The sequence below is a fragment of the Eptatretus burgeri genome, chromosome 7 (genome assembly GCF_056783735.1).
Source record: "Eptatretus burgeri isolate ZD-2024b chromosome 7, Ebu_testis_v1, whole genome shotgun sequence".
Classification (NCBI taxonomy): Eukaryota; Metazoa; Chordata; class Myxini; order Myxiniformes; family Myxinidae; genus Eptatretus; species Eptatretus burgeri.
Window position 1 is genome coordinate 47,088,938 of NC_140967.1, and position 19,541 is coordinate 47,108,478.

Genomic DNA, 19,541 nt, shown 5'->3' on the forward strand with positions numbered 1-19,541 from the left:
GTCCTTGGGATGATTATGTAATTAAAGAAAACATGTGGTGCGTTACGATTTTTCAAAGAAATATGTTCAAGTTCTTCAAAGTTCTCTGAAAGTATTTTATCATTCACCAGAATTTTCAGTGCGGAGAAAGTTGAAACATGTGCATTACTCATCATAAATTCTCTTACAGAAAAAAATACACAGTAGTCAAGAGAGATTAATTAGTGTTAACGAAGGACGTGTTATGTATGGGACAAAATTATCCATAGGCTTTACATGCGATATATACATTGTTGGTGTAAATTGCCTTTCATAACACAACTAGAACGGGCACTCATAGAGCGCATACCTTCGCCGCCACTACTTTTTTGTTCTTGGTATGAGTGTGGGGAACTGGTTTGATGCTGGTTTCATGCAAATCGAATAAGAATTGACTGAGTTATGCCGAAAACCGCATATTTTTCAAGGGCGTGACCCCCCCCGACATTTTACCCCAACCGGTGACATATGTTATGACGTCATTGTGTCACAAGATTGGGCATTAAATTCTGAACATTTTGGTGCTGGGTTCATGTAAAGCAGACAAGAATTGACCGCGTTATGACAAAAACCGCATATTTTTCAAGGTCGTGACCCCCCCTGACCTTTGACCCCTAACCGGTAACAAGAGTATGGGCGTCATTGTGTCATATTGCATATCACAAGATGAGGCGTTGAATTCTGAACATTTTGGCGTTAGTTGCATGCAAATTGAATAAAAATTGACCGTGTTATCGTAAAAAGACGATTTTGACCTTTTCGTGACCTTGACCTTGACCTTTGACCTGAACGATCCCAAAATCTAATCGAATGCTTCCTGGCTAATAACCAATCATCCCACCAAATTTCATGCAATTCGGTTTAATACTTTTTGAGTTATACGAATCACAAGATTACAAATAAATAAATAAATAAATACACGCCGACCAAAACATAACCTTTCGCAGAATGCGAAGGTAATTAACAGGCTTGAGCATATTTTGACACAAAGATCCAACATTTAACTTTTATAAACTCAGCAATTCATGTCATAGGATATTAAGCAAAATGATCATCTGATTATTAAGTATTAAAAATGAAAAATGATTTTATATTAGAATCATATTAACCATGGTTTGCAAGTTCATCTGAAGAAAATGAAATGCACAACTTTATTGTGGACAAACACAAAAATGTACTCTATAGCATGATTAAACCCAGGCAGGACACAAAGAACAGATCTGTTTTAGTGTGTACAAGAATGAAAATAAACAAAAGAATTTGCATGGAGTAATTTGTTCGTCATTAATTTTTTTTTAATGCTCATATAGATTTTTATTTCGATTCGTATCTGGACCTCAGGGCTTTTCAATATAAGTAATAATATGTATATGTAAACATTTATCAACTAGACTGAAAATATGAAATCTGGCAATCTAATTTTAATGTGGACTGCTTCCACTTTCACAAGGGAATAGAAGGTATTAGTTTTGTGTAAAAGGGAAATATATATATATATATATATATATATATATATATATATATATATATATATATATATTTTCCAGTATGTTTTATATAAAAACCAGAAACTTCGAGGTACCTGAAATAATCATAAACAAAAACACATCTTCTTCAAAAGGAGGTTACACCCCTCCTTACAAATTGAATGATCCCATATTGTATAGTCTGCCTTAAACTGGGCCATGTGTGAAGGACAGGTTGCATGAGAATACATGAGCGCCCAAAATGTCTCCTGGCCAAAGTAGTGGTCAAATCTTGGCGATGTTGAAGTAGTCTTTTTCACAGACTGCAAGCAATGTCCCATACTCAATAGTAATGTCCCATACATAACATTAAAAAAATTTCTTGGGAACTAATTATCGACATATATTTTAAGCTAGAAGTATAGGATATATGACCAATACATGATGGATTAGAACTTCTGAAAATGGCATTTAAAAATATTTTCAGAGCTTTTAGTGTAATCCTTGAAAATCCATGTAAAATTGTTATGTACGGGGCATCGCTTATTAAGAACAGGCCTAATTTGCATAATTATTGAAGTTAACAATTTTTTTCTTGTGTATTAAAAGGGCATGGTAGCATAGTCATGTCCATGTAAAAAAATTAGTTGTAAAGTTTGGTTTATTTTCCATCACAATTTAAAATTGTCCCATACGTAACACCTAATTTGCATATATGTAAATTCGTTTTGTGTTTTTACACCTTAAACCTATGACTGCCATTTTGTTTCAAAGATTCATAAAATTTCACATTCAGACATGAAAATCTCATTGAAATTAGAGCTGTGGCATGAATATGAAATTCTGCCATCTGAGGGGACCTTCTCTTGGACTTGCCCCTTTGCTCTCAACCCAAAACAGCTTGTGCAATTTCTATGAATTGGCTGGGAAATAGGCAAAGTTATCTGTTCGACTCAATGGCTATGTCTAGTCCTCTTCAAACTTAACCTCCATGCTGAATGAAATCTGAACAAAGGTGGAGCCAACCGGTATCGATGCAAAATACACTGATAAAAATTGCTAATTTGTTTACATGTTTTGATGTTGATCACCTTCTTTATCGCAATCACTGCCACAATCATCAGACTCCTGTTCAATATCATCACTGTCATCATTCTCGTCATCTTCTTCTGCCATGTTGGGACCGTTAATCATGCAAGAATAGTCCGACTGGCGACAACTCCATGCACACTTGCATGAGATGAGACTTAGCACGATATCTGGAGCTGGCAAGCCAGTCATCCATGGAATTATTAGTTCTCCTTCACTGTTTAATTACCAGCCATGGCCTTCTGATGGCTTGGGAATGTCTGGAAAGCAATCTCGGCTGCACCTCCAGACAGCAGCTTGGTAATTTGCACGGAGTGTGTTTTGCGGCAGTGTGTCCGTGCATGGTGGGAGCTGTCCAGATTCGACATCACCCTTTCTTGCAGATAACATATTGTGACGTCCACGGGACTTGAACAGTCCCGCCAACGTAGAATGAGCCGAAACGATGGAGGCGGTTTATTTATTTATAACCCAAACATGGCGGTTCTAATCGCTCTACCGCAAACGGGACGAGGAAGATGGCACGAGTCACTTTTCACTGAGTTGATGATGTTTATTTGTTTTTATTATTACCAGAAATAACAAGACTCGGCAAGAAGAGGGATCCGGGGCGATTCGACGGGATGGTGTGGGATCGGGTATGGGGAAAAACACAGACAATTCCGATGAATATAGAGATCTCAAACCTTCTAAGGCGCCAAGCACACACACACACACACACACACACACACACACACACACACACACACACACACACACACACACACACACACACACACACACACACACACAAAACGTAGCTATTTCTGGTGGTCAGGCTGGACCGTGGTGTGGACGCAACTGTCCCTGGATCGGCGTCGGACGAGCTGGTCTTGCTCTCGTCAGGGGGGCAGGAGAAACCGTGGTGCTGTCGACCTCCTGGTCTTGGCCCAAGTCCGCTCACAGCCACCAGGGAACCAGTTCTGGCACCAAGTTGCGAGCAGGAGAGGGAGGCAGGTCCGCCCGCCGTTCGACCCCGTACTCCGAGTCAGCAGAACCCCAGAGCCAACCAAGGTGAGGCACGAGGCTCAGCAAGGCTCCAAGACACGATCAAGAACACGATCGAATCAGCACAACAACAAGGACGCTCTCCGCGCAGCAGCCTCTACACCAAAAAAACACGATCTTTTTGGTTGTGATCTTCTTCCTCTTCCTTTTCGACCCCGAACAGAACCTTTTTATCCTCCTGTCCTCATCACTTCCAATCGAGCCGTTTATTGGCCCACCGCCGTCGCCTTCTGCCAATCGTGATCATGGGGCGGAGCCATCCGCTGCACTGTCCTGTGACATCACGGCCAGTCTCCAGAGAATACCAAAAGGGGTTTACGCAGACACACTTACCCTATCCCGTGTCCCTATCTAATTACGTGACAATTATCATTTCCCCCCTTGAAGAAATGAACATTTACTAGACAACTTATCACCACTGAATTGCTACTTATTACATCAAGATCCTGGTAAACTCGAACAGCATGGCATACCTAATTAAACATCCTAATTACCCTTTGAATGCATACCCCCCCCCCTCAAACGTAACAATATTATAGTGCAGATCGTTTACACCACATATCTTCGAATATTTCGAGTAAAGCTGACATGTGAACTCTTGGATTTGGTTGACAACGTCTTTGGGCAGGTTCCACGATGCTCCAAGAGAGACAAACGCTTCTCGGCATCTCTGATTCTCCCACACAATTTTCAGACTTATAATTTTTCCTTGGTTAACAAGAACACTGATAGTGTCACAACCAGTCCATGCATGAAGCCCTGGCAGTGCAGAGCTTCATGGCCTAATGATGCAGTGATTTTTGTGATGTCAATCATCCTAACGCGAACCTTTAAAGTCCCACGATCGATGAAAACTTTACTCTTGATGGCACTGCTTAGACTGTGACAGATGATAAAAACATCAGTGTCATCTGCCACCAAAACAATAGCCTGGTAATTCTCTGCAGCAGCATGTTGTGCATATAGAAACAGACAAGCGTCAGCTACCTCTTGGCTGAATCTGAGAGCCTGGACCTCCTCGCACTTCTCCCTGGTAAGCTTGAAGCATTTTTCCTTGCATGTGACAAACATTGTTTGGTGACCGAGCTTCTCCCTTTTGGTTTCTTCTTGCCACGATCCTGACAGAAACTTGGTGAACTTTTTTTTTTGTTTTGTTTCACTGCACGCCAGCAAGTGTCACCAATTTTTTTTTTATCGTGACCAGGTCTTATTCTGTTGAATGTGACACCTTCCTGTGATCCTCAGCTAACACGGTCAGCAGATGTGATAGATCCCTGTAGACATCGAAGATCACATCAACACGATAACTTCCCTGAGCAGCATGCAGGGATGACTCAAAGATATCATCAGAGACCTCTTCAAAAGTACGATTTTCTCCATGCAGCTTCTGCATGAGAGCCATTGCATCAATCATTGTTGCACGTGGTTCAGGAATATCTGCCCAGTCCACCATACTTTTTAGATTTCCGGCAAGTGCAGCTTTGTTGGTTCTCTTAAGAGTTCCCTACGCATTTGCTCGCGACCATGGTAACGGCCCAATAGGGGGACAAAACCAAGCTGTTAGGGTTGGGGTTAGTATGTATATATATATATATATATATATATATATATATATATATATATATATATATATATATATATATATATATATATATACATATATATATATATATATATATATATATATACATATATATATATATATATATATATATATATATATATATATATATATATATATATATATATATATATATATATATATATACTGTATTGCCAAACCACATGACCCTCAAAATTTTCATACTGATCCAATGTAGCATTCAACGTATGCAATTATGACGTCATGAAAAATTACTCTTGTTTCCCATGGGGAGTACTTGACAAGTGCCAGGTTTCAACTTTTTCCATGGAGCGGTTTCACAGATACAGAGGTCCAGCGTTTCTCCTTTTTCCAATATGACTGCCACACCACGTGACCTATGACGTTATGATTATCATTAAAACATTCCACATGAGTCGTCGCACCTGTGGTGAAAATTTTGTGTCAATCCAACAAGCGGTTCCAGAGAAAAGGGAATAACAAAATGCAGACACGTACATATGCACGTACGCACATACGGGATGGGACCGATCACTTAACCCCGCTTTTCATTTCGCGAGTGCGGTCTAATTAATGCTAAAATAAAATACAGAGATGCCATACATCTATATAATATACAGAGATAGAAAAAATGCGAAAATAAACTGCAACATGGCACTGGTACCACAGTCGGCATAAAATGAAAAGCCAAAATAATGGAGATGAAGTGATAGCAAATACTGTACACAGTATGTTTAAAATAAATAAGTAAAAATGATGAAGAAGCAGGGCATTAAATAAATAAATAAATAAAATAAAAATAAAAACCCAGTGAGAAAGTGGCTTGATGCAGTCGAACAAGCTCTTCTCGTGAAGAACAAAGAGGTGAAAGTTTGCTAAAAGAGCACGTGGATTCGGAGTTGCATTACCAGTCTTCACAAGGCCACACTTACAACCCAAGGAACAAACATCCCGACTCCTTGCCCCAAAGAAGACTCAGCAGAAGCAGCCACAATGCGAGCCACATGCAAGCATGTAAGACGGGACACACATTAGACAGGGAAGTGAAGACATATCCGGCAGTGCGAGCAGCAGTATTGGTTCCTTGGGTAGGAGTTGGGTGGTTATCTTAGGTAGGAGTTGTCAGATATTTCATTTTGAAAACCTGCAGATCATTGTAAATCCAATGGAATCATTTCAATTTTATACCAATGGTGTTGCTGCTGCATTTTTATAACTCTGGATGGATTTCCGAGAAGATAGTGCTCGTTAATGAAACAAATATTCGGCTGAAAGTTAGTTTGCTGTTTTGCAGCAAGTTAATTAATATCAATCTCAAATCATGTTGCTATCATGAAGGTGAATGAATTTGCTATATTTTAATTTTTTCTGACCACATCATAACACATTGACAGGAATGACCGTGAACGGTGCAGTTACTCCCTTGTGTGTGTCTTATGTAAAACACAACAATCCTTTTGCTAAATTTTAAGCAGTCTGTGCAAAGTTAACATTTTGCTTCGCATGGACTTCATCCCATTGTACCAGCACCCTAAATTCATGCATTTTTCAAATTTAAAATAACACGTCGTTTTGTAAGTTTGTGTCCACATGTGTGTTGTTTTCTGCAGGCCATGAAATATCTTTCTTATGCTTTGTACCCACTGTGCCTTGGTAGTGCGATGTACTCTCTACTGTATGTCCAGCACAAAAGGTTAGTGCATCGGAATTGGTGTTTCTTTTGAGTAAGATTTTAACATATGGGTGACACGGTGAACAAATCTACAAGTAGAGGGAGGACCTGATTATTCCTGTGTGAAATATCTCTCTCTCGCTCTCTCGCTCTCTCTCTCTCTCTCTCTCTCTCTCTCTCTCTCTCTCTCTCTCTCTCTCTCTCTCTCTCTCTCTCTCTCTCTCTCTCTCTCTCTCTCTCTCTCTCTCTCTTTCTCTTTCTCTTTCTCTTTCTCTTTCTCTTTCTCTTTCTCTTTCTCTTTCTCTTTCTCTTTCTCTTTCTCTTTCTCTTTCTCTTTCTCTTTCTCTTTCTCTTTCTCTTTCTCTTTCTCTTTCTCTTTCTCTTTCTCTTTCTCTTTCTCTTTCTCTTTCTCTTTCTCTTTCTCTTTCTCTTTCTCTTTCTCTTTCTCTCTGTCTCTGTCTCTATTGGCAACGATATTATGGTTGGCATTTCCATGCTGTTGATGCCACAAGGGAACTCTGATGTAAATATAGAAGCAGCGTCACAAATATAGCTGCGACTGATGGTGTCACACTTTTGCTTCCCTTTACAGTTGGTATTCCTGGGTGATCAACAGCCTTGTGAATGGTAAATACAGGCCTCACAATAAGCTTTTAAATCATAAACATTTTCTGATGGAGTCTTTACAAGGTCATTAAATCGAATTTTGTGTAACTTGTGACATGCTTGTGTTATGACAGGTATTTATGCCTTTGGATTCCTTTTCATGCTGCCACAGCTCTTTGTCAACTATCGGGTAAGTATGTGAATCGTGTTTGGTCCACAGGATGAATCAAAGTTTATTGGAGTCCTGAAAATGCTTTATCTTTTTAAAATGAACTTTACATACTGTTATGAACTCAATTGACATTTATTCGACAATTTTCAGCTGAAATCTGTTGCACACCTACCATGGAAAGCCTTCATGTACAAGGTATGTTGCAATATGTTTATTTTTGTTTTGCAATATAGTTGTTTTGTGTTTTTAATGTTGCGAGCACATTATCCAGAGAGTGAGTGCGTCCCCACCCCCTCGACAGTGACACACACACACACACACACACACACACACACACACACACACACACTTACATTTTTACTGTGAGTCAACTCGTATGCAATTCTGACAACTCCTCAACAAAAAAGAATCAGCCTCCCCTCCAAACTTTGTCCCATCTTTGCTCTCCCCCCAACCAACCCCAAGTCCTCATGCTTCCCCATCCAACCCTATGGCATTGATCTCCTGCCCACACTCAAGCCTTCAAGGCTGCCCCCCCACCCGGAAAGTCCTCAACCCCCCCCCCCAAACCACTTCCAAAGCTGTCCCATCTTGACTGTCACCCTCCTCCTGCTGATAAAAAGCAAACGGGCATTATGCCACGTCAAAAAAGCAAACCATGTCAAAACAGCGGAATATGTAAACACTTTCTGTTCCCCAATCATGCTCTCACTGACCTCACAGAGATCCGTCTCAATTTGAAGAGAAAATAATTGGAAATAATAGCAAACCTGCATAACCTCCGCAGTAAAAGCACTGCTTGAGAGAAAGGTTCCTTGGGATTCTAAAGGGTAAATTATAAAGGGTGAGGGTTCTGCAGGGTAATTATAAAGAGTAAATCCTGAAGGTTTCTAAAGCGTAATTCTAAGGGGTTCTAAAGTGTTCTCAAGGGTTATAAAGGGTGATTCTAAACAGTTCCTAAATTGGTGGCTATCTTATAGAAATTGAGTGGAGTCGGGCGAACTGTCCAACCAATGGGTGGAACTTTCATGCACGCACCGACGCACGCACGGCTCCCTTTATAGTATAGACTTGTTATTTGTGCTTTTATCCTTGTATTGACACAGATCTCTGATTGGCACAACTATAATGCATTTGTAAAAAAAAATTCCCCCTCTCATCAGGCGTTCAACACATTTATTGATGACGTGTTCGCTTTCATCATCACCATGCCCACCTCGCATCGCCTGGCTTGCTTCCGTGACGATGTTGTCTTCCTCATCTATCTGTATCAACGATGGTATGTTGATTAGTTGCACATTATGTACACAATGGAGGTAATTACAGGGATATAGCATGTACAAAAGGTGATTGCTGAGAACTTTATTTTTAAATTCCTTTGGTTTTATTGGTGCTTTACACCTGTGAGGCTCAATCTGCACCAAGCATCAACACGAGACATACTTATTGCAATATGATGAGGATAGAGGCTAGCGAATAGGATAGACGCTATTGAAACACAGCAAGAAGAGGAAGTGGAAAGCAGGCATGAAACAGAAAAGGAACAAACCAACCAACAACTAACAAATGGAAAGAGGTGAGGGAGAGGAGGAAAATCACAATAACTTGGACAAAAAGGAAGTGATTGGGAATGGGACCATTTGTGGTAGAAGAGATCATGAGCATGAATAGGGGATGATGTGACGTTGTGGTAAACAGATGGCTTGAAGTCCTGAAGGGAAGGATAGGACCGAACAGACTGGGGAAGTTGGTTCCACAGGTGAGAGAAAAGAGGAACAAATGAGTGTAGGTGAGGAGTAAACCTGGATTTTGGGAGTTTAACAAGAAGAGGGTTACTAGCAGACAGTGATTTGTTGCTTTCCAAATTCTATACCTATGGCATCCAAGTCCAACTCCACACATGGCTTGCTGACTTCCTCCACTCTTGTAGCTTGTTTTTTATTCCTCTAAGTTTCCCTCTATTTTGTCCCTCGACTCTGCTGTTGGTGTGTTCCCTTCTATCCCTCTTTTTCTACCGTTCTTTTTGTTGTCACATCCTGGTCTGTTCCGTGTTCCAGTTCTTCCACGAGCCTCGACTCTGTAGTCAACAAAAAACACAAAAGCGGTTTAAAAACATCCAATTAATTTTAAAGAAATGTTAGAGAATTGTTTTGTGCCTATGGAAGTTTTAAAATAAGTGGCATTCCCAAAGTTGTATCTAAGTTGTAATCAAGGCCACTCAATGCCCAACATCCTATTATGTGGGTATTTTTGAAGTTTGAATATTTTGCACGAAGTTTGCATCATCACTGGTACCTCTTTCTGTCTGGCATTCTTTAGTTACTCTGAGTCTCTTCTGCAGATATTATCAATGTAGATGCTCTGAAGGTCTCTCATGCCTTGTTCCCCTGAAGCATATACCTTCAGATGTTCCACACATTTTGCAGCTTCCTCACACCCCTATACTGTACTGTATCTATCCCTTGGGCAAACAGAGTTTCATACTCCTCCAGCTTCTTTCCTCATGCTGCTTTCCCTCATCCTATAACCTATTGCAATTCAAGAGGAATGTGAACATATTTCTTCTGTTCTCTCTCTTAAACTTTCCTTATGTAGCCCCCGCCTCGAGTGGCTTACGACCTTGTGAAGGGTTGGCTCCTTAAAAAGAAAAATCATTGGTCAGGAAATGTATTGAATGTAATGCACATAAGCAGAACAGAGATGGATGCATTCAAGGAACCAGAAAATATAGTTGCATTGAGAATTAGAACGGCACTCGGTGGAACATATACGCCAGGCTGAACAGTTTATGTTTTGTATCCCACTGCTAGGCTGGATCTGCATCCGGATCTTAACCAAAATCAAATCAATTCATCCTTGTCACACACTCAACCTGTTCACCAAGTTTCATCCGAATCCATCAACAATGTTTTGAAATATAGTGCTATATATAATTTTTGGCCATAGGCTAAGCGCATGTAAGTGCAGCAATGCCAACCCTCCCGATTTCATCGGGAAGCTTCCGAAAATTCACCCAAACTCCCGCCCTTACGATCACTATCCTTATCCTCCCGAAATTTTGATATTTTTGCACTGTTCACTAATCAGAATGTACTAGTATGAGAATTGAATGAAAAGCATCGTCTGCTACGTATAGCATGTGGTAACTCCATAACGTTCGCTGCTACCAAATTGTACGTAAAAAAATGCAAATTCAAATGAGGAGCAGCGAAACATTGGGTCTGGATCTCGCTTAGGCGATCATGCACTGAGATTTAGTGCATGCGGTATGTGTGCAATACAGTGCATGCGGTATGTATGCACAGTGTATATGCATGCGATACGCTCACTGCATGCAGCTGGGCCCCGTACCAGCCCGGCGGTCGCGACCACCGTGCGGTGTTTAACAGCCGCTAGAGTTCTACGAGTCGCGCTGCAGCTGTGGAACATCGACTTCGAAGTTACCGATGCTTCAAGCCCTCGATGTTGATTACGAAATGGCAGAAAAGAAGCTTACGAAGACCAAGAAATGGTCTCAGAAGTACAAGACCGAATACAGTCTCCAATACCCGTGTATTCGAAAGTCTGAAAGAGGAATTCATCATGCGTATTGTACAGTATGCAGCGTTGATATTTCAGTTGAGCACGGAGGTCGCGATGATATTCGGAAGCATGTTGGAAGCAAACGGCACACAGACATTGCAAAGGAGAGATCTTCGAGCACGAGTACCGGTACACTTCTGAATTATTTCACCAAACAAGGGACAAGCGAGGAAGAGGATGTTACCCGAGCGGAACTTCTCTTTAGTGGATTTATTGTGGAACATAACTTGCCCATATCAGTCTCAGATCATGCTGGACCTCTATTTCAAAAGATGTTTCCAGATTCAAAAGTTGCTTCAAAGTATGGATGTGCAAGAACAAAAACTTGCAAGATGTGCAAGATGTGCAAGAACAAAAAAAAAAAAAAAAAAAAAACAAGAACAAAAAGCAAGAAAAAAAAAGAAAAAAAAAAAGAACAAAAAAAAAAAAGAACACTGGTCAAAAATTTTTTACTTTCTTAATGTTGTTTAGATTTCTACAAGTGAATTAGGTATTCTGGCACTGCTGAATCAGGAAATGGCATCCGTTTCTCTCCATCAGGTCAGGTTTTTGTGCTAAGTTGATTTGAAAAAAATCAGATCTTGTGACAAAATCAATTACATTTTTGTGGCATTATCAGCTGATTTTTGTCAACACATATCATCCTAAACATGTTTTTAAGAAAAAAAAATGTTTTGCCAACAACATTTATTGATTACATGATAGAAACATCGATTACTGTCATCTGAATGGTGGGCATTGATAAAGGTAAGTACAAGTAAATTGCATGTTGCGTCACCACTGTTCAAACTTCAGGGCTTGAACTTCCGTTTCTTCGAACTCCTGGAATGTTCAGCGGCAGGGAGGTCTCTCTTCAGATTCCAACAGTAGTCAGCCATCATGACTGCGTCCCAGCGACCCTGATACCTGGTCTCCATCTCCTTCATGTCCTGATGGAATCTCTCCCCTGCTCGTCACTCATTGAACCCAGGTTCTCAGGAAACCGGTTCATATGTGAAAATAGGTAGTGCATCTTGATGCTCATGTTGCAGCCCAGGTTTCTGAAAGCAGTCAGCATGTTGTTGACAAGTTCTGCGTAGTTTCTGGCCTTATTGTTGCCAAGAAAGTTCTTCACTACCAAAACAAATGTCTTCCACGCTTCCAGTTCCACTTCGTTCATTGAGTTTTTGAACTCTGGATCTCTGATGAGCTGACGGATCTGAGAACCATCAAAGATGCCAGCTTTCAACTTCTCCATGGTCAATCCTGGAAAAGCCTGGCACAAGTAAGTGAAGCAGTCACCATCTTTGTCCAGAGCCTTGGTGAACTGCTTGATTAAGCCAAGCTTGATGTGCAGCGGTGGGAAGAGTATTCTGTCTCTGTCCACCAGAGGGTCGTTGATGACGTTCCTTTCTTTGCATGGCACCACTTCCTCCCGCACAGGCCAGTCCTTCTTCGTGTAATGCTGAGCACGGTCCCTACTATCCCACATGCACAGAAAACATGGGTACTTGGTGAAGCCAGACTGTTGTCCCAACAAAAGTTCACCATCTTCAGGTCAACACAAATAAACCACTTATGCTGATCATAACCAATTTTCTCCAGCACGTACTTCACCGCTTCATACTTCTCCTTCAGTGTAGTCGAGTGAGCGATGGGTACAGAGGCAAACTGGTTGCCGTTGTGTAGCAGAACACATTTCAGTGATCGCTTGCTGCTGTCAATGAACAGTCTCCAATCTTTGGGTTCGTACTGTGGCACTCCAAGCTTGAGCAGAAGCGCATGTCATAAATTGGCGCATGTAGGTATTGTACATTCTTCAGAGTTCGTTATTTCAAGAAATACAACTTTTTTGTATCACATTATTACAAAATCTGCCCCATTAACTTTAGTTTTGATCCACGAACTTTATGCTTTGCCTCACCAATTTTTGGAAGATTTTGAGGTTTTATGACTTCAAACTGATCCCTTTTCGACATAATCACCTAGAACTATCGTACCTGAATACTTCTTGTCATTAAAATAATTATTTCCAATCAAAACAATTATTTGACATGACATTTTACCCCCACCAACTTCTTCTAAAAATGCTCCACACATGCGTACATGTGAACAAAAATGTAAAAACGACATGTGGCCATATCTCAAAAACTTGACCTGATTGAACAAAACTAATGTGAGTTTTGGATTCAGCGCATCAGATTCGTCCTAAATCAGCTTAAAATGCAGACAACAAATTTGTTGTTGACCAGTGTAATTGGTGAGTTGTCAAATGTTACTGCTTCATCTATTGCCGATATTGCTAGACTAGCTCCATTTAGCCTAGCTCCAGACGGTAGCAATGACAGTGGTGAGGCCCAGCTATATCCTGTCCTGATTTCGTACTATGACAACAGTGCTGGGATTGTGAAGCAAGGTTTGCTAAGTTTGCCTGCGTGCAAACAAGATTCCACTGGAGAAAACATTTTCAAACTGCTTGATCATGAGTTCAGTGACAGGAAAATTCCGTGGGGAAATTGTGTTTCCTTTTGTGCTGATAATGCCTCTGTCATGGTGGGCAAGCACAAAGGAGTCGCTGCTTATATCCACAAACAAAATCCAGAGTGCTACATCATGGGATGCCCTTGCCATATGATGCACAATACGGCCAAGAAGGCGGCTCAGGCCTTACCCATTGAATTAGATGACTTTCTCATCGATATTTACTACTACTTGGACAAAAGTAGTAAACGCGTCAAAGGAGTGAAAGCACTGCAAGAACTCTGTGATGCCCCGACACACAAGATTCTGAAGCATGTCGCAACAAGGTGGCTGTCCCTTGGTCAGTGCCTAGACAGGCTGATTGAACAGTGGGAGCCACTTCGCCTCTTCTTCAAAGAAGAAGTCCGAAGAAAAATGCAACCAACTGTAGCCAAGACTCTAACAACGAGCAAGAAGGACGGCACTGTATCTACTGCCAGTACTGGCACTGCAGGATCAAGCACTAGTGGAGCAGCATTCACCACTACCACTGCAGTATCTGCTGCGAAGAAGACAGCAGGGACAGCACCAAAACCAATGCTGAGAGCAGGTAGCATCACCGGCCCTTCATCACGTTCATCTACAAAGCAGATCCCTTCAGAGTCGAGAAAGACTGTGATAGTCCCATCTACAGGCAAAGAAGGACCCAAGTTAAGTTCTGCTTTTGCCAAATCACTTGATAGAAGCTCAGCAAAACCTTCGAATCAGAGGTCTTCTTCCTTGGCTGCACCTACCTCAAGCTCTCTCCTCAAACGTAAAATTGGATCTGGTACTACGAGTCTGACCTCTTCTGCTGGCAGTAAACGCAAGTGTGATCGCCCTGCGGCTAAGTGTACTACGAGTTCTACAACTAAAAGCGCATCTTCCTCAAACACTGTGCAGGAATCTAGAGAAAAACGTGTCAACAGGATGTTCTTGTCTCCACAAACAAAACTCTATTGTTTCTTCCTTCGATATGCTAACAAGCTTTTTGAGAAGGGGAATCTTCTGCTCCAAAGAGACGAACCCTGTATTCATCTCCTGATCTTGGTCTTCTGGTCTTCTGAATTGAATGGTCTTCTGAAAGATATCTTCGTGCGGTTTTTGAAACCATCGGTGTCATCGGTTGCTCTGGTAAATGTACCCTTCTCTGACAGAAATCATCAGAAGAATGATGAGGACCTCATGATTGGGAACGATGCCAAACTGTATATAAGGGAACAAAGGAGTCTCAAGAAATCCACCTTCACTCTGAGTGAGTCAGACATCCAAGGTTTCTTCAGTGCAGTTCGCTCATATTATGTGAAAGCCTGCAATTACATCTTCAAAACCTGGCCGCTAGGTGATGAATTAGCCAAGCATGCTCAGGTGCTGGATGTTAAGCTACACCAAGAAGTGGGGTTTGACTGTGTGGAGTTTTTCATCAAGAAATTCCCTGTCTGTTCAGTGGCAGTGATAGTGACATAGACAGTCTTGAGAGTGAATTCGCTCACTACCAGGCAGACGCCTCCATAGCTACAATTGCTACTGAGACAGTGAGAGTGGATGAGCAGTGGCATCGGATTTCACAGCTCACAGATCCCTGCACTGGTGCCAAGAAGTATCCTAATTTGAGCAAAGTGATGAAGGGAATCTTGGTCATTCCTCATTCGAACGCATCATGTGAGCGGGCACTCAGTCTTGTACGGAAGAATCATACTGAATTTCTGTCCCAATTTGAGTGTCAAAACCCTGGAAGCTCTCTTAATTGAAAAACTAGCTCATAGCACCCCTTGCTACCAGAGAGAATACAGCAAAGACATAATCAGAAGGGCTAAAAGAGCCACACAGCTGTCACTCAGCAAAGCTGCCATGGAAAAAGCAAGCAGCAGTAGTACCAGCCAGTAAGGTAAGAAAAATATTGCTTCTTTTGTGCTTTTTGTTAATCTTTCATTGTCCCCTAACTTACTAATATTAACATACATGTAACATTAAAAAGTGCACAATTTTCCCCTTTTTTTGTTCAAAAAGTGGGAATTCTTAACATGTTAAATGCTCCAAAATAGGGCTCAGAGGGCACTAGAGAGCGTCTAGAACCCCAGAGTTTCCAGGGCTCCTAAGGCGGGCCATGGACCCCGGCGCAAGGGTCGTAGCGCTCCGCGTCGAGATGTGCGCTCGCGCACATAATTTGGTGTCGGTTGAAAATCCTCCCTAATTCTGATTTCCAAAAGTTGGCATCTCTGTAAGTGGTTACCACCCCTATTTTAGGGCATACCCTGACTTGAGTGGCATTTTTGAAAGTCACAAAGACTACTACGGGTCATGAAATTTGGTTCATTGCACAGACAGTGTTCTAGGACCTTAAAATATATAGGTTCATGGTCTATGATGTATATTACTGAATCTACAGGATTTTTATTGAATATACATGCCCAGTATTGGCCTTTTTTCTTGTTTCACCTTAAAATATGACATATATTAGACCATGCAAAAATACAACATATAAAACATTCTATATGAAATTTCTCATCTAATCAAAAGGTTATCATCCACCGTCTGAGAAAATCAGCATTTGTGTCGGTCAGTGGTGGATTCGCATGATATATGCACATTCTGGCATATTTTTATTTTTTCTTGTTTTATTGCCCTTTTAGAGCCTGGAACTATGAAATCCCCTAACAAAATGACTATTTTATCAATAACTCATATTTACGTGTCTTAAGTTATTCAACTTATTACCAATAATCAATGTAAAAAAAATTGACGTGATCCGGGTGGATACTTAATTACAGCGGCTTGACCGAACTTTCCAATCCAAATGTCCGACTGCACGTCACGTTTTTTTAAAAAAGCTTTTATTCTTCTGTGCATCAGATTATTTTCACTAAAATTTATTTACAAATGGGGCACAGTGATATAGATATAATAGTATAAAAAAATTGAAAACATGCATGGCTTTGGTTTAGAGTAATTTTGCATTTTTGTCCGACTGCACGTCACACTTTTTTGAATTTGATTAAAAAATTAATTTTCTTAAAAAACTTTTAAAATATTTTTCCAGGTATTTAAAAAATATTTTATTAACTTAGAAGGCAGTTAAAACAGTTTTGAAGAATTTAGAGAGCTTTTTGTCACTCCCAGAATTGATTGAATTGAAAATTTACGTCCAAGAATTTGTTCGATAAATCTCTCTTTTAGTGCTTTTCAGCATCTGACAGTCACTGAATAGAGCAGTAATAAAAAAAAATAGGTATGTATTATTTCTTAATAATCCCAGAAATTGGTATTTAGACGGGTCAATATACAACCAGAACAGCCGTACCCCAAAAAAATTGCAAATTTTTGTTTTATTGCATTTCCTTATATTTTAAGACTTACTTAGGAACATATCAAAAGTTGGACAGAAATGGACCATGGGAAAGTAAAAAATTTTGACGTGATAAAAATGTCACAAAACCATGCACGATTCACTACGTCGAAAACGAACCACTATGCAGATTATTCCATAGTATGTTTCCTCCTAATATATATCTTACATAAATATCTCGGTTTCAGGGGCGGAGAATGTTCTGATGGCATTCTAATGTATATGGCCAATGTAAATTGACTGCATGCTTCTAAAAGATCTCATTTTTGTATTTTCAGAGATAGAAAATGAACTCTTTATATGGTAAAGAGACCTGCCCTTTATGCCAAAGGGGATTGGACTGTTTGGAAACAGTATTAGTTCGTGAGAAAGGAGCAGAAGGCATCAACCGTGCAAGTGCCGAAAGGGGTGTTGACATCAGAATTCTAGCTGGTACCAGTGTTCACAAATCATGCCGAGTGAATCACATAAACAAAAAGGACATTGCTTTAACCAAGAAGGATCATGCGGAATCAGGTCCATCAGTCAAGAGGAGTGCTCGCATTTCCCTGGGACCATATGACAGTAAAACACATTGCCTTTTCTGCGGCACTGAAGTTAAGGAAGAGGACCCAAAGCGAGGCCATGCAGAAACAGCCAGTTTTGGCTACGTGAAGACTGACGCATTTGTTAAAACTATATCAGTTCATTGCAAAACAAGGAGCGATGAATGGGCCATTGCTGTTCAAGGCCGCATTGAATATTTTGAGGGTGATCTCCATGCAGCTGACTGTGTGTACCACAAGTCCTGCAACATTAATTTTCGCACAATGCGAGACATTCCACAACGGTTCAAGCCGACTGAGTCAAACAAGAGACGAAAAATGGGAAGGCCTAAGGACAGTGACCAGAATGAGGCTTTCGATAAGGTGTGCTCTTTTCTTGAAGACAATGATGAGGAACAGTTAACAATTACAGACCTCGTGGCTAGAATGAAACAATACCTGGGCGATAGTGAATCCAATGCATATGGGAACCAATACATGAAGGAACAGCTTAAAAACGATATGGTGAATCTATATTCATGGCAGAGGGTAGAGGCTTAAAAGACATTGTGACATTCAGAGAAAAAACGTCCCAGATCCTCCGTGACCACTACAATGCACCACGAGAAGATGAAGAAGCACAAAACGTGCAATTCTTCAGACTGCTACAAAACTAATAAAAAGTGACATAAAAACAACAGTTGCACCACATGGGGATACATACCCAACGACTGCAGACCTAAGCCTTACTGCTGCATTGGGGTATGTCCCAGCTAGCCTGCGATTCTTGCTGCAGCATCTTTTGGTCGGGAAAGATACATCTAGGGAGGTTGCTGGTATTGGACAAGCAGTCATCCAAGCAGTGCGTCCAAGGGCTGTAATCGCACCATTGCAACTTGGTCTTGCAGTGCAAATGCATCACTTGTATAGGTCTCTGCTTTCTTGATAGATAGTCTATCAACCTTTGGCTTTTCCTCATCTTACTCTGAAGTGCAACGATTTGAAGTAAATGCAGCCTCTTCTCTTGCTCCGGATGTGTTTGGAGGTCAAAAATAAACCGACATTCTTGATACATCCTTGTTATTTGCTGGAGACAATGTGGACCACAACATCATAACGTTGGATGGAAAGGGTACCTTTCATGGGATGGGCATGATAGCAGCTATTACACCAGGGTGGCAATCTAGCCACATCATATCTAGAAAGAAAATGTCTGACAGGAAGCTCGTCGAACTGACGAAGATCAATATAATAGATTACCGCTATGCAGAGCACATCAACCGCAACCTCAAATTTCAGCCCCTCCCTTTGTTATCAATTTGTGATCGCACAATTGACATATTATGGGAGATGTCATTTTGCTTCGAAAAGAGTGCACCAAATTGGCAAGGCATGATGCACTTTCTGCATGAGGAGTGTGATCACCCAGGGAAAGCCTCAATACAGTTTCTCCCAATGATTGATATGAACCCAGGTGACAAAACCTGCATCTTGTCAACTCTTGATTACCTGAGCAAACTTGCATCAAAACACAACATGCCAGCAATCATCACATTTGACCAACCGCTGTTTTGGAAGGCCTCTGAGATAGTGAATGCTCTTCCTGCTGATAACCAAATCCATAATGCAGTGCTACTGCTTGGGAGCTTCCACACATTAATGAATTTGTTGGGTGCCATTGGAAGTTTGATGGATGAAAGTGGACTGAAAGAGGTCCTGAAACAGTGTATGGTCAAAATGCTGTTGTGCACATGCTGAGTGGGAAGGCAGTGCAACATGCTTTTCGTGGCCATTTGCTTGTGGATCAGTGTCTTACACGTCAGGTTGTTGGCAAGATTGTGGAAGTTGACCCTGGGTTTCAAGAACAAGTGGCAGAACTGGAGCGACTGTACATTTCCCTGGAGACTGTCGAAAGTGACACTATAGAGTCTGTGTTGC

General features: G+C 41.0%; 1 protein-coding gene across 1 annotated transcript in view; it reads left to right on the plus strand.

The window, feature by feature from the left end:
• CLPTM1L (CLPTM1 like) overlaps positions 1-11,687 on the plus strand; it is a 46,315-nt gene extending 34,628 nt beyond the window's left edge. The window contains exons 12-16 of the mRNA XM_085888360.1: positions 6,834-6,916; positions 7,488-7,522; positions 7,636-7,691; positions 7,824-7,868; positions 8,837-11,687. Of these exons, the coding sequence (XP_085744486.1) occupies positions 6,834-6,916; positions 7,488-7,522; positions 7,636-7,691; positions 7,824-7,868; positions 8,837-8,965 (348 nt within the window). The 3' untranslated portion in view covers positions 8,966-11,687. The remainder of the gene's footprint in view (positions 1-6,833; positions 6,917-7,487; positions 7,523-7,635; positions 7,692-7,823; positions 7,869-8,836) is intronic.
• The last annotated feature ends 7,854 nt before the right edge of the window (positions 11,688-19,541 follow it).